Genomic DNA, 15,000 nt, shown 5'->3' on the forward strand with positions numbered 1-15,000 from the left:
CAGACACACATTTCCTCTCATCTGTCTGTTTGTCTCCCTCTCCTTCCCTCTCTCTCTCCCCTCGCCCCTCCCCTCACTCTCCACACACAGAAAAAGCTCCCTCTCATGTTGCTTTCCTTAAGCATGGCTGAAACCCTAAAAGACTTTGATCATGCTGATTCCCCCTTCAGGTAGGAACCCCCACCCCCCGCTCTCAATCACTCACTCACTCACTCACTCACTCACTCACTCACTCACTCACTCACTCACTCACTCACTCACTCACTCACTCACTCACTCACTCACTCACTCACTCACTCACTCACTCACTCACTCACTCTCCATTCATTCTGGCTGATGTACCGTACTACCATGTTGTCCCTGACAGGAGAGTGCTGGAGATGTGTTGCTTCATGGAAAACAGGTTGGCCAACATCCTGGCAAACTTTGAGGTGAAACTCGAGAAGGAGGTCCTGGAGCCACTCAGTAAACTCAGTGAGGTGAGAGAGGTTTTCAAACACATGTCCAAGGACTCCTCAACACACTTAACTCTACAGATTCACGCACTCATTCAATACATTCATTTCTGTGTTTCTCTCTCTCTCTCTCTCTCTCTCTCTCTCTCTCTCTCTCTCTCTATCTCTCTCTCGCTCTCTCTCTCTCTCTCTCTCCCTCTCTCTCTCTCTCTCTCTCTCTCTCTCTCTCTCTTTCTCTCTCTCCTCTCTCTCTCTCTCTCTCTCTCTCTCTATATATATATATATATACAGTATATAGTATACACACACACACACACTACAGTATATGGACAAAAATATTGGGTCACCTACACATCACACATACAGGAGCTTTTATGATATCCCATTCTAAATTCATTGGCATTAATATGGAGTTGGTTCCCCCTTTGTAGCTATACAGTAACACTGTGTGTCTGTGGGAATTTTTGCCCATTCATCCAGAAGAGCATTTGTGAGGTCAGACACATGTTGGACGAGAGGGCCTAGCTTGCAATCTCTGTGTTAGTTCATCCAGGTGTTCGATGGGGTTGAGGTCAGGGCTCTGTACGGGCCATTTGGGTTCTTCCACACCAACCTCACCCAACCATGCTTTTATGGACCTTGCTTTGTGGACTGGGGCACAGCCATTCTGGAACAGAAAAGGGCCTTCCCCAAACTGTTCCCACAAAGTTGGAAGCATAGAATTGTCCAAAATGTCACTCCACTTCACTCCTCCACCAAACTTTACAGTTGGCACAATGCAGTCAGGCAGGTAACGTTCTCCTGGCATTCGCCAAACCCAGACTCGTCCATCAGACTGCCAGATAGAGAAGTGTGATTTATCACTTGATCACAGAACATGTTTCCACTGCTCCAGAGTCCAGTGGCGGCAGGCTTTATACCACTCCATCTGACGCTTGGCATTGCGCTTGGTGATGTAAGACTTGCATGCAGCTGTTCGGCCATGGAAACCCATGTCATTAAGCTCCCGGTGCAGTGTTTGTGCTGATGTTAATGCCAGAGGAGGTTTGGAACGCTGCAGTTGTTGAGTCAGCAGAGCTGGCGATTTTTCTACACTACGCGCCTCAGCACTCGGCGACCCCGCCCTGTAACTTTAGGTGGTCTGACACTTCGTAGCTGAGTTGCTGTGGTTCCTAAATGCTTCCACTTTGCAATAATACCACTTACAGTTGATTGTGGAATATCTAGGAGGGAAGACATTTCACGAACTGACTTGTTGCAATGGTGGCATCCTATTACAGTACCGCGCTGGAATTCACTGAGCTCTTTAGAATGACCCATTCTTTGTAGAGGCAGAGTGCATGGCTAGGTGCTTGATTTTATACACCAGTGGTAATGGGACTGAATGAAACATATATATATATATATATATATATAGAGAGAGAGAGAGAGAGAGAGAGAGAGAGAGAGAGAGAGAGATATGGAGGAGGGATAATGGTCTGAGGTTATTTTTCTGGGGTTGGCCTAGGCCCCTTAGTTTCAGTGAAGGGAAATGTTAATGCTTCAGCTTACCAAGACATTTTGGACAATTCTCTGCTTCCAATTTTGTGGGAACAGTTTGAGGAAGGCCCTTTTCTGTTCCATCATGACTGTGCCCCAGTGCACAAAGCAAGGTCCATAAAGGCATAGTTGGGTGAGGTTGGCGTGGAAGAACTTCTGGCCCGCACAGAGCCCTGTACTCAACCTCATCTAACAATTTGGGATGAACTAGAACTGAGATTGTGAGCTAGGCCCTCTTGTGCAACATCAGTGTCTGACCTCACAAATGCTCTTCTGGATGAATGGGCAAAAATTCACACAGACACACTCCAAAATCATGTAGAGAGCCTTCCCAGAAGAGTGGAAGCTGTTATAGCTGCAAAGGGGGGACCAACTCCATATTAGTGCCTATGAATTTAGAATGGGATGTAATAAAAGCTCATGTGGGTGTAATGTGTTGTCCATATAGTGTATATACAGTACTGTATATACCTGTATTTAACCAGGAACAGCCCATTGAGATGTCTATTTAACAAGGCGAACTTGGCCAAGAGATGTAACAAACAGCTTATACAAATTACAGACACTACAAGTAAATTATACAATCATATAGTGTAAATGTTAATTTACAGGGATAATGGGGTTGGTGATCAAATGTACTCTAATCTAACGTAATATACAGTATGATACTGCAGATCTATGAACCTGTGCAGCCTCTGTGCTCCACTGTAGGAAGATCTGCCAGAGATTCTGAAGAACAAGAAGCAGTTTGCTAAACTGACAACCGACTGGCAAAACGCACGCAACAAGTGGGTGGCAGATACATTTCTCCTTAGTTGAAATCTTCATGGTCCGCCAAGTACCCTCAATATGTGTGTGTGTGTGTGTGTGTGTGTGTGTGTGTGTGTGTGTGTGTGTGGACACGTGCACACGCGTGTGTTCAGGTCCCAGGCCAGCACAGGTGCCCAAGCCAAGCAGGATTGCCTGAGGGAGGATGTGGAGGAGGCCTGGAGAAGACTGGAGACCATCAAGGTCTGTTTCGACATCCGCACCTGTTTACATAAATGAATGAGAGAGTGAGTAAGTGAATGAATGAATGAATGAACAAATTCATGAACAAATGAAGAAATGAGTGAATTGATGAATGTCTCTCTATAGGACCAGTACTCTGCAGATCTCTATCACTTTGCCACTAAGGAGGACAGCTATGCTAACTACTTCATTCAGGTGAGTGTCCTGGCTGTATACTCCCCACTCTGTCTGCGTCATTATGCTGTGATCTAATGAGCACCTGGAATGAATACTGAATACTCCCGTGGTTGTGTTGGCATTCAGCTGTTGGAGTTACAAGCAGATTACCATAAGGAATCCCATGAGTTCCTAAATCGCAGCATCATGGAGCTAAAAGAGAACCACAATCAGAAAGGTGAAGTGTGTGTGTGTGTGTGTGTGTGTGTGTGTGTGTGTGTGTGTGCTCGCGCGCGCATACGTACGTGCGTGCGCATGTGTGCCATGTGTGTGTCTGTGATTGCCTACCTGTGTGCTAGGATACTCAATATGTGTGTCAGTGAAGTTGATAAAATGCGTTTGTGTGTGTGTGTGTGTGTGTATGGTGTGTGTGTGTGTGTGTGTGTGTGTGTGAGGACAGAGCCCCAGTTGAGCCAGGGCAAGGTGTTCGGAGAGCCCCTTCTCTCTCACCTAAGTGAGAGCGGCAGAGGTATCGCTGTGCCCATCCAGGAGTGTGTCCACATGCTGCTGCACACCGCCATGACAGAGGAGGTACGGACTGCCAATCTGTTTGATTCAGTAATCCAGAGATTAGCCATGATACTAAAACCAATCTTCAAATGAATGGAAAAACAGTGTTACAGTTTTACTTTGTATCATTTCTCTCATCTTTCTTCCCTCTTTCCCTCTTGCCTCTGACCCCCCCCCCCCCCCAACCCCAACCCCTTCTACCCCCCTTCCCTCCTCTGTTCAGGGTCTGTTTAGGCTCACAGCAGCAGCCTCTGTGGTGAAGACACTGAAGAGCTGTCTGGATAGAGGGACGGTCGACCACGCCGAGTTCAATACTGAACCTCATGCTGTTGCAGGTTTGTGTGTGTGTGTGTGGGGGGGGTGGGGGGGGGGGGGGGCGGGCGGGCGGGGTCGCAGAGAGAAGGGAACTGGTTAGAAAGAGAGAGCTTGGCGAGACAGAGCAAGAGAGCGAGGAAGAGATGGAGTGAAGGAGTCAGGGAGTAGAGAAAGAATGCAGGAAAGAGAGTCTTATAGGTCATGGCTTTATAATCTCTAAAGTTCTTAGATCTGAACTACAGTATGAAAATTGGTCAAATGTTCTGAGAAAACCTCAAAGCAGTTCTCAAAGCAATCTTTCTCTGTGTATTTCTGCAGGGGTTTTGAAGTGCTACCTGAGAGAGCTGCCAGAACCCCTAATGACCTCTGAACTGTATAATGATTGGTTTAAAGCCGCAGGGTAGGTAACACGATTGGTTGAGACACTGAGTTGATCTCTGTAGAAAAAAAAGTTACAAAAAATAAAAATAAAATAATTCTATGTTATATTGTGAAAGAAATGCAATATGTTCCATTTGAATGTTAGGACATTGAGATAATGTTTGTCTGTTGATGGTCCAGAGAGAAGGAGCTGACAGAGAAGCTGGAGCAGTTCAGAGTGGTGCTGAGGAAGCTTCCGCCAGTGAACTACAACAACCTCAGGTGTGTACAGTATGTACAGTGCATTTGACTTGTCAACATCCATCTGACCTCCAAGGTCAGGAAAAAAAAAGATTACTGTTATCTCTTCATCTCTCGTTCTGCTTCCCTACCCCATCGCCCGGCTCTCTACCTCCCTCCATTGCTCAGGTACCTGATCCAGTTCCTGTCGTGTTTGAGTGAGCAGCAGGCTGTCAACAAGATGACACCCAGAAACATCGCCATTGTGCTGGGGCCAAACCTGCTGTGGCCACATACCGAGGGGTGGGTGGATGCCGTTGACATGCCACCGACACACGACTGACATGCTTCTGACATATGACTAACTCCACTGACATTCTGCTGACACTGCAGACAAACCACTGACTGAGGGGCAGGTACATACCACTGACACATTACTGACCCATAACAATTACTAACACTACTGACACTATACTGTCATTCTTCTGGCACGCTACAGACACGCTACTAACATACTTGTTACTGACACTACTGAGAACCAACCTAACCCACACAGTCTGTGATGATAATAGCATCGATAGAAAGATACTTTAATGATCCCCCTAGGGGGAAATGTGACGTTTCAGCAGTGGAATTACAGAATGGTTGGAGAAGAAAAATACAGAGTAGTAAGCATAAAAAAGAGGAAGAACAGGGACTATATACATCCATTTGTACAGCATGTGTACAGTATAGAATAGTATAAAGAATATATGTACTTACATCCAGTCTGTATAAATAGATATGTCTAGGAGTACACATATATACATACAGACCTTCTTTGCTCTAGTAATGATCTTCTCTCTCTCTCTTTCTCTCTCTCTCTCTCTCTCTCTCTCTCTCTATGTCTCTCTCTCCCCCTCGTTCCTCCCTCTCCCTCAGGGAGGCAGCTCTTCTGGACATGGCGTCTGCCTCGTCCGTCCAGGTCGTCTCAGTGATAGAGCCTCTCATCCAGTACTCCCGCAGTCTCTTCCCAGAAGGTGTAGTACAGCACATTTGATACCATCGTCACTAACGAAACACTAGGTTATGTGATACAGTATATATAGGTTCAAGCCTGTGTCTGCTCTTGATCGGAGCAAAGGAATACGTAGCGATGGATGAAATAAAACTACTGGAGAGTTGAGAGAGCAGTGGTTGGCATTTTAAACATATTTACTGATTAGTGGTTTGTATGTAGACGAAGAGTCAAAGTAAGTGCGGCCACACCTGTAGTGATGAGGTGCCGGCCAACGAAAAACCAGATGAAGCAGAAACGTTTTATTTTTATTTTTATGTCTTTTGCGAGTGTTTGGAGACCTTCATTCGTTTCATGTAGATGAAACAGCGTCCTGAGGCTTGTGTATTCTTCCCCAGAGGTGGATTTTGAGATCCCTGACCTCCCCGAGGCTCCTCAGCCTCTGGAGTCCAGGAAAGAGGGGTTGTCCAGAACCACCTCTTTGTCCTCCACCGCCTCCTCCTCTTCCTCCGTCCACACCCCTCTGTCCAAAACCAGCAGGTACTGTCTGAAGGCCCTTAATGCGCTTTTGCTCTATTGTGTCCTGCAGCTTTAGTTTTACCCTGAGGTTCGCCACTGTCTCCCCTGGCTAACCTTCACCCTCCTCCTGGCTAACCTTCACCCTCCTCCTGGCTAACCTTCACCCTCCTCCTGGCTAACCTTCACCCTCCTCCTGGCTAACCTTCACCCAACTCCTGGCTAACCTTCACCCTCCTCCTGGCTAACCTTCACTCTCCTCCTGGCTAACCTTCACTCTCCTCCCTCTCCTCAGCTCAGCGTCCCAGGACAGTACATACGCTCTCAGATCCCCTGGTTCCGTGAGTCGTAAAACCACCACATGGGAGAGCCCTCCCTCTGACCCACCCGGTCCGAACCCACCCTCCCCGGTCCAGAAACAGAACTCATCTCCGGTCCTCAGTCCAGCGCAGGTTTCCAACTTGTCCCCTGTCTCCAGCCCAACATTGGCTCAAAGGCCACAACAGTTTTTCAGCACGACATCGGTTCCAAGTCCAAACCCGGTGCCGGTCGCCAGCTCGATCGAAAAGCAGAGTTCAGATCCGGGTCAGCTGGAAACCATCTCAGAGGTGCCACCGGACTCCCCCAGAGTCACGCTGAAGATCAACTTGCCTTTCAAACGTACGTTGGTTGAGTAGAAATGACGTGTACACACATCCAAGTCTTCAGGCCAGATGCACATAGGTAGAATGGCGCAAAGATTAAGGCAATACCCACAAATGGAATAATGCTCGCATACAAGTGTATAGCCTTCACTGTGCAGGTTCATGACAAATTAGCCAGTTCATTAGGTTTGCATTGATGGAGCTAGGATGTACTTTCTCATTTTATAAGACTGCCCTTGACTAGCACACCACACGTTTGTATGTACTGCTATCTCCCTGAAGTACTGAACCCCTGATAGTGGGTCTCTCTGTTGCTACATGGTCTAACTGCTTATTGTACCACAGTTTAGCTAATCGACTAGCCACTGGCTTATAAGAAAGTGTTTTTGTCCAAGACCAGAGGTCAAAGTAACACTACATACATGTTGCTTTGTAGTTCATTTTATTCAAAGCACCTCATTGTACAGTGAGTAAATCCATCTGCAGTAGGGGTGGAAATTTAAGCTTAGCTGTATAAGCTCCATACTCTACCAATTGAGCTCAATGGACATCAGCAGATCCCAAACCTCACCTCGTTGTCTCACTGTTCTTCTTTTTTTCTTGTCTCTCTTTTTCCTGCCATCCATCATCTAGCTACGAGGAGATCCTTTGTTCACAGAGCGCCCGCCCAGGGAATGGAGCAGGTGGTGGCTTACTCCAAACTCCGAGCGTCAGTGGAGTGCCAGCCTTCAAAGCCCCAGGCCCCAACACCTCTAGGGGCCCAGGCTGGGAAACCTCAACCCCAGCCGCATCCTCGAGTCAAGCCCCAGGCCCCAACACCTCTAGCAGCCCAGGCTGGGGAACCCCAACCCCAGACGCAGCCCCCAGTCGAGCCCCAGGCCCCAGCACCTCTAATGGCCCAGGCTGGGGATCCCCAACCCCAGCCGCATCCTCGAGTCAAGCCCCAGGTCCCAACACCTCTAGCAGCCCAGGCTGGGGAACCCCAACCCCAGACGCAGCCCCCAGTCGAGCCCCAGGCCCCAGCACCTCTAATGGCCCAGGCTGGGGATCCCCAACCCCAGCCGCATCCTCGAGTCAAGCCCCAGGTCCCAACACCTCTAGCAGCCCAGGCTGGGGAACCCCAACCCCAGACGCAGCCCCCAGTCAAGTCCCAGGCCCCGCCGTTGAAGAAGCCCCCACCCAGGAAGCCAGGGATTAGGCCTCCAAAAGCCCCTCCTCCACTGCCCCCCCTGGTGGATAGCAAGCAGGAATGCAAGCAATCTGGTAATGGGGTATGATATCAGAATCAGAATCCGTTTATTGCCATGCAGTTTTTCAACGTACTTGGAATTTGCTTTCAGTCGTGGTGCATAACAATTGAGACAACATTGGACAGGGTGCAGGGAGGAGAAGGATAGTGCAAAAGGCGAGTACAAAATTATATTTGAAAAAAAAAGCATGCATCCCTGTCCTTATTAAGGGAATAGTTGCAAATGAGGCAAATGTGCTTTGTAGTTTGACAGTATTGAATTTCTTGTTGTGGTTTTGGTTGATATGAGAGACATGCTAATCATGATTTGTAAATAAAGTATAATCAAAGACAAGTAAAACATAATTTTATTGTTTCATTATTAGAAATATGGTACTGGTACGGTATTGTACTGCAGCATAGGTAATTTGCATTTATATTGCATTGTATGTAGTAAAGTACAGTAAATGTTTACAAAATCTTCTTTTCATTAAATATCAGAATAGGCCATGGGAAGGTGACTATTATCATATTAACAAGCGACTTAAGGTAATTAAGATGATAATTAATGTGTCAAACTGTGTTAATGTGTTAATGGGGTATGTTTGATGTTTGCAGCAGAACTATATCATAAACAATCTTACGGTGCAGGCTAGGCATGATAAAGGACTCGTTATAACATACAAAAATATGTTTACAGGGCACCTATACTGTATCTGCAGAATAAAACAGAAAGGTACAGTGTTTTCTCTTTGGTAGCCCACACAAAATGATGGGATTCCAGATCTCTCTTTTCTCATTCTGTGTTTCACTGAGTTAAGGCTTGGTAATGATAAAATATGGGTTGAAATATCTGCTGGTTTGTAGTCTGTTCATGTTGTACTCTAAATAATCACATGAACTCAAACTCTTGGTGTCCACGCCTCGTATGAGAGGAACATGGAAATGGTATGCAGTCATGTAACATATTGCTGAATTATGTCATATCGCTGAATGATGTCTGTTCTTTGGTGTTTATTTTATGCCTCTTGCATGTGCAAGTACTTTCTCTGGAACATTCTCACACTTTCCAATCCATCTCTGTCTTATTGTTCCATTGTTTTCCCCTGGTGCAACTAACCGCTTAGATAAGGCATGTTGGCGTACTGTATTCTAAGTATTTCCTTTTTTGTGTCATAGTCTTTCAGTCACTCCTTCAGACACGTACAATGACAGTCTCTCCACATTTATAATCATTGGTAAAATGTGTTTGACAAATATTTCTGATGTCCTTTTACATTCAAGGTCTCCATGTAATAGTAGACTATACTCAGACATGATTTTCATGAGCTAGTCATGTCAATAGAGCCAGCCTCATCGACAAAAAATATGATTTTTAAGACAAAACAGGTTTATATGGAATTATTAAACATTTATCAAAACTCTGGAGCAGTTATGTTTTGGTTTGAGTAGCCTACACTTCCATTTGTGGGTTCATACTTTAATCTCCTCATCCTCATCGGTGTAGCTGTAGGATGATGCTGTCTTCCTGCTCTGGTCGGTCAGTATTTCTGCCCCCACATCCATCCTTGGTAGCTGCCCCTTTGAGACGCCCCCCACCCTGTAGTGGCGTGCCAATACATCTGAAGCGCTCTGGAACCTCCCACTCTCTATCCCCAGCCTCTCTCTGGCTGGAGAGCCAAGCACCAGGTCAGGGACTGCCCCTTTAACAGGATGCTGACCACCGTTGGCCTTCATCCACTCCTCCTCCTGCTCTTCTTCCTCCACCCACTCCACTCCATATGGACTCTTCCTGCTGCCACAGTCCTCCCTCAGAAGTGAATCCACCAACGAGATGGTGGCAGAGTCCATCTCCGAGCCCTCATTGGCTGAGAACCCCCCATAGGCGGAGCTAGGCTCTAGCTCATCACGCTCCCATGCGTGACTGGGTTCCTGGTGGCTATTAGGGCCGTCAATCCAGCCGAAGACCTCGCTCATGAGGGAGGGCCCAAGGTCAAATGTGAAAGAGGTCAGTGAGGTCAGGGAGGCAGGGCGGATCAGGTCAGGGTCAGAGGTCAAAGTTGGAGCCGAGCTCAGAGACAGGAGGGCATCCGTGGTGTCGGTCAGCGAGCCACGGTGGACGTCAGGTGAACAGGAAGCGGATCCAGAGGGTTGCTGGCGTTCTGAACGGGAGAGGCGGGGCAGAGTGACAAACCCAGACTCCAGACCTGAGGAGAGGAGAGGAGGAGGATTCAGCAAAATGTGAGAAAATTCAATGGGATATTTTGTTGCCATGTAAAAAACAATAATCGAACAACATTATCATATCATCAGAAGAAAGAGTATTTTCTAGATTTATAAAAGTCAACAATTTCATGTATACAGTTCAAGTGAGGCTAGAAGTTTGCGCCTACAACATCCAATCACCAGTAGAGGGCAGTGTAGACTATGGAGACTGTTTGAGTCATAGTGCTGACTCCTTCCGAACAGCGGCTCTATGTGTGAACTATGTATCACCTCCCCAGGCATGTATCTCCCTGGCCAGGCCACTCACATGTCACACACCTTGACCCTACTGGTAGTGTGTGTGTGTGCGTATGTATGTGTATGTATGTGTGTGCTTCAGTGAAATTTCACACTCTCTGTCTCACACACACACACGCACACCCACTCACCCACACACTAGGTCACAGCAAGGCTAAAGGCAGTGAGACATGAGTGGGGGTGTTTGTGTAGGACAGTCTGTCCTATAGCAAAAGCACTCAGACACAGACAACACACAGCCCTGTACCGTCTACACGTCTCTCTCGCTTATCAGCCTTGACAGAGTGTGAGGAGTGTTGTGTGTGAGCCAAGGTGATTCATAAGGACATCTGGAGGGAGAGAGATCTGTCTAGACTCATGTGTAAAAGATCCTGTGTTTTACAGCATGTCCTACCACTGCTTTCCTCGGACATTTGAAAAGATGAGGGTCGACCAAAACATTGACCTTTCTCTCCATGAGTATCTCTATGTTTGATGTGGTGAGTTGTAGTGTGTGTGTGTGTGTGCGTGCGTGCGTGTACGTGGCAGAGTGTATGTGGATGAATCCAAGCGAGTTTCCATGCTCGTGTGAGAGGGCGTGCGTCAGTGTGTTAGTCCTCCCACCCACCGTAAGAGTAGGTGGTCTCCTCCGGCGTCTTCGCAGGGCTGGGGAACAGTGTTTTGGCCGGCGGCCCCCCATTGGACAGATCTACGTCCAGGCGGGGGAGGGAGATGGCGTTCTTGATGATGGGGGAGATGGGGGGAGGCGGGGGGGAGAGGTCCCTGGAACCCCCCCTGGGCCTATCGGGGGTCTTCCTCACGTGCCGGAGGGTCCTGGAGAAGAACGCCCCAATCTTGTTTTCGGGCGACACCGTCGACACGGAATCCGTGTCTCCGTTCCCGTTGGCCGCGCCCCCGTGGTTGCTGAGGAAGGAGGTGTCCCCGAACACGTCTCCTCCGCGGCCCACGTGCATGGTATGGCGAAAGTCGCCAAGCGGCGGGCTGATCATGTCCGGCGTGAGGTCACCTTTGAAACGCCGTTTCCCTTGAGAGTGGGTCACCAGGCCCTTCAGACCAGACAGCTTCCCACCCAGATTCATAGTGAAAGAAACAAAATGGCCGCCCCCCCAAAAAAACAATACAGAAATCCTTCAAATCCCTTTAATTCTGTTGTTATTACGGTGATCAGTTGTTGTTGCTATTCAATTTTTAGTTGTCCCCAAAAAAGTTGCGTTTGTCCAGCGTATATTTTCCCTGTACTGTAGTTCTGGGTAGTGTGAGACCAATGAGACCCGGTTTATGAGTTCAGATCAGTAATGAACCATAGACATATACTGTACACTGAGGTATCATCTGTTATGGTGCGCAGGAAATTTAAGTCGCATTTTGGGTCTGCTTGTTGTCGTCCATATCCAGCTGGATTACGTTGAGATAAACTGGGTAGAGAACTATGCAGCAAACTTCCTGGAACCAGCGAGGCAATTAGAGTGTGGTCAGTAAGAGAGAGAGAGAGAGAGAGAGAGAGAGAGAGAGAGAACGAGAGAGAGAGAGAACGAGAGAGATCACTGGCTAGCCTCTCACTAGCTGTAGTTGTTTTGGGTGCAGGGTTTAAAAAACATCAGCTCAGAAATAAGACCAGCTCCAGCTGCAAACGGCTCTGTGGTCGAAACATTGGAAACATTCATCTCAAGAAAAAAAAAAGGATCTTAGTGTATGAGCTTCACTTAAAGACTCTGAGGGGAACTGTCTGAACTGTCAAATGTAGTTTGAGGCCTGATAGGTAGTCTGGCAGACCACATATCTGCTTTATGGCGTACCCTCAATATTCAGTTATAGAGTAACTGAATCTGTTTTTTTTCTTGAATCTGTTGACTTTCAGCTTCTGTTGGTTTTTAGAATTCTGCGTTCCAAAGTCTCGCGTTCTGGAAGCTTCTAAATTTAGAACACAGCGGAATGGCCAGTCTAGTTTCTGTCCTTTTGAAACCGGGAGTTTCTGAGGTATTTCAGAATCTCCCTGCCCTATCCTATTCTGTCCTGTCTGTCTGTCTGTGACTTGCTACAAGAGTGCTACTTAAGAGCTGATGACATTAAAAGAAAGCCAATGCCCTTTCCTTCATCACTACAGACTACTCTGATCAGCAGCCTCAAATTTTGTTTACCAACACGCAAAGTATGTTCACCGAGATAAAACAAGCAGATTTATATTTAGCCGAAACAACGACTGCCCAGATAAGAAAGTCACTTAGCGTAACTTTATTGCACAGAAATCTCCCTGTGAGTAAGTCAACCCTGACAGGAGGGTAAGTAATAGACGTTTCCTCTTGTTATTCTCTTGCCGGTGGAGTAATGGATATCCTATTCTTAAATATTTTGATAGCGTACAGTCCCTGACAGGTTCCTCTGGCGCTGTTAGAGGGCCTCCCACGCACCGCCGACCAGCGTCACACAGGACCGCTTCGGGGCAGTTCTGGACGGGGATTACGTCAGGGCTGAGGTAGCCTTTTAATTAGCTGCTGACCACAGTCCCAGGCCTTCTCTACTCAGTCTCTGCTCAGCCCTCTTCCCACTGCTTCTGAGACTTTTAAAGCGGCGCAGCTGGGAACAGGCGGGGGGGGGGGGGGGGCGAAGGGGAGAGGGTGGATAGACTCAGAGGCGTGAGGCTGAACGTGAGATGGCGCTAATCTATGGAGAATTTAAACCCGACCCTATAAACTATAAACCAGACTTCAGACAGAGTTCAAGTTCAAACTCAGACACTCTCTCACTGCTTTTGTAATGAGGCCACGGATTGGCTCTTGGGTTAGAGCCCTAGAAGACAAGTTGAAACCAACTCGAAAACGGATTAAAATTCGGGGTCTGTCTGTCCCCCTGTGCTGAGGGAGGGGACCCTGAGAGAGACCAAGGAGAGACCAAGCAAAATATGCCCCCAGTTGGTGCTCTCTCCACAGGTCTCCCAACACAGCCCTGTGTTTTCAGTTTTATCCAAGTCTGTCCCAACGGAAACCCCCTGAAGACTCCCCCTTCTCTGTTCTCCTGCTCCTCCTCTCCTATTCTCCTCCTCCACCTGAAGGTTTGTTTTTAGAGTTCCAGACGTCAGAAACAGAAACCACAGGCTGAGCCAGTTAAGTCTCTAAAAGGTAGGAAGTTTCAAACTGTAATCCCGACGTCTATCTGCATCCTCAGGAGGAAAGAAAGGCTTCTCTGGAGAGGGGATTGGCCGTGTCCAGGATTATCCCCTAATCCAGCATCTCTTCCACCACCCGTTGAGATGCCTCTTCCTGGGTAACTTCTGGCTCGGCCCCCCTGATCTCCTGGCTCTCTGGTTCTCAGGGCTCAGAATACCCTGGTCTCCTGGCTCTCTTCTCCCACAGTTAAGATGCTGCTTTCTGGCTGGTGTCTCCTGGTGAGAGAGAAAGAGAGAAAGAGAGAGAGAGTGAATGAAAGGGAGTGGGGTACAGGGAGAAGGGGTGAGGTGGTGGGTATCAGAGGGTTTCCAGTGGACTTTGGCCGGCCTGTCAAATCAGGGCCCTCCATGTTGCCATGTCCCTGTGTGTCTGTAAGGTACGGAATAGGAGTTGTAAGCCAGAGAAACCACTGTGGAATGGGTGCCGTGTGTGCGGACAGATTCCTGAGAAACATCACTGACCCTCTCTCTCTCCCTCTCTCATGTCTTTACCCCCTCTCTTTCTTTCTGTCTCTCTCTCCTCTCTTTCTGTGTTTCTCTTTTTCCCCCTCTTTCTTTCTACCTCTGTCAGACGTCCAATATCCAGCCCACATCCCTGATTAAAACCATGTTTGGATTTGATCCTTCTTTCCTTCTTATCCTCTCCAAGGCTGACTGTAAACTGTAGGAAGATCTCAGGGCTTACTCCAACAGCTGGCAGACACACACACACACACACACACACACATATACTATACCACACATGTAGCCCCCCCCCCCCCCCCCCCCACACACACACACACACACTAGCATCACCCCATCCATGTGCAGTCAAGTACTAGAACATCTCTTCATTTCTGACCCATAATGGACTTTGTGTGGTATGTAATCTGTGGTCATTCTGCGCCTTTCCTCCCCTCCTCTCCTCCCTCCCGTCTCTCCCAAACTTCCTCCCTCTTTCCCTCACTCACTAACCCGGCTAACTAGGCGAGCAAACATACAAGATAAGGAAAAATGTTTTCGCTCACCCTTTGACTTTCAATCCTGTTTTCCGGTCAGCACTCCCACAAAAACATAGCTACACCTCCTCCTGAGCCAAGAAAACATGTTAATGCTTCAACAAATATCCATACACTCGATCACACCCTCCTTCTCGGGTCTATTTGAGTCTTAATCATTCTCTCCCCCCCCTCTCTCTCTCCATTTGGTATTTGACACGTTCTTGTTGGCAGACCTTATGGGGGCCAGGGAAGGTGACGGCGTATGTTGTGACCATTTGGTGATTACTGCCATGGCAAAGCACA

At 47.8% G+C, this 15,000-nt stretch overlaps 2 protein-coding genes across 4 annotated transcripts in view; one reads left to right on the forward strand and one right to left on the reverse strand.

Annotated features, from left to right (window-relative positions):
- The window catches only part of sh3bp1 (SH3-domain binding protein 1), a gene marked incomplete at its 3' end in the record, with an annotated part of 11,369 nt that extends 3,289 nt beyond the window's left edge, over nt 1-8,080 (forward strand). Inside the window, exons 4-18 of the mRNA XM_084456547.1 lie at nt 91-170; nt 368-479; nt 2,706-2,782; nt 2,918-3,005; nt 3,132-3,200; nt 3,309-3,399; nt 3,622-3,752; nt 3,955-4,066; nt 4,365-4,446; nt 4,608-4,688; nt 4,836-4,949; nt 5,568-5,665; nt 6,042-6,183; nt 6,638-6,819; nt 7,437-8,080. Coding sequence (XP_084312673.1) covers nt 91-170; nt 368-479; nt 2,706-2,782; nt 2,918-3,005; nt 3,132-3,200; nt 3,309-3,399; nt 3,622-3,752; nt 3,955-4,066; nt 4,365-4,446; nt 4,608-4,688; nt 4,836-4,949; nt 5,568-5,665; nt 6,042-6,183; nt 6,638-6,819; nt 7,437-8,080 — 2,103 coding nt within the window. The remainder of the gene's footprint in view (nt 1-90; nt 171-367; nt 480-2,705; nt 2,783-2,917; nt 3,006-3,131; nt 3,201-3,308; nt 3,400-3,621; nt 3,753-3,954; nt 4,067-4,364; nt 4,447-4,607; nt 4,689-4,835; nt 4,950-5,567; nt 5,666-6,041; nt 6,184-6,637; nt 6,820-7,436) is intronic.
- A 302-nt stretch (nt 8,081-8,382) lies between these two features.
- cdc42ep1a (CDC42 effector protein (Rho GTPase binding) 1a) overlaps nt 8,383-15,000 on the reverse strand; it is an 8,007-nt gene continuing 1,389 nt past the window's right edge. For 2 of the 3 annotated variants that reach the window (XM_084456417.1, XM_084456418.1), the window contains exons 2-4: nt 14,725-14,786; nt 11,162-13,933; nt 8,383-10,238 (exon numbers count right to left, since the gene is read on the reverse strand). In XM_084456417.1, the coding sequence (XP_084312543.1) occupies nt 9,505-10,238; nt 11,162-11,633 (1,206 nt within the window). In that variant the 5' untranslated portion in view covers nt 11,634-13,933; nt 14,725-14,786 and the 3' untranslated portion in view covers nt 8,383-9,504. The remainder of the gene's footprint in view (nt 10,239-11,161; nt 13,934-14,724; nt 14,787-15,000) is intronic. The other variant, XM_084456419.1, reaches the window with a different exon arrangement.

The sequence above is a fragment of the Borostomias antarcticus genome (assembly GCF_949987555.1).
Source record: "Borostomias antarcticus genome assembly, chromosome: 22".
NCBI classification, from domain to species: Eukaryota; Metazoa; Chordata; class Actinopteri; order Stomiiformes; family Stomiidae; genus Borostomias; species Borostomias antarcticus.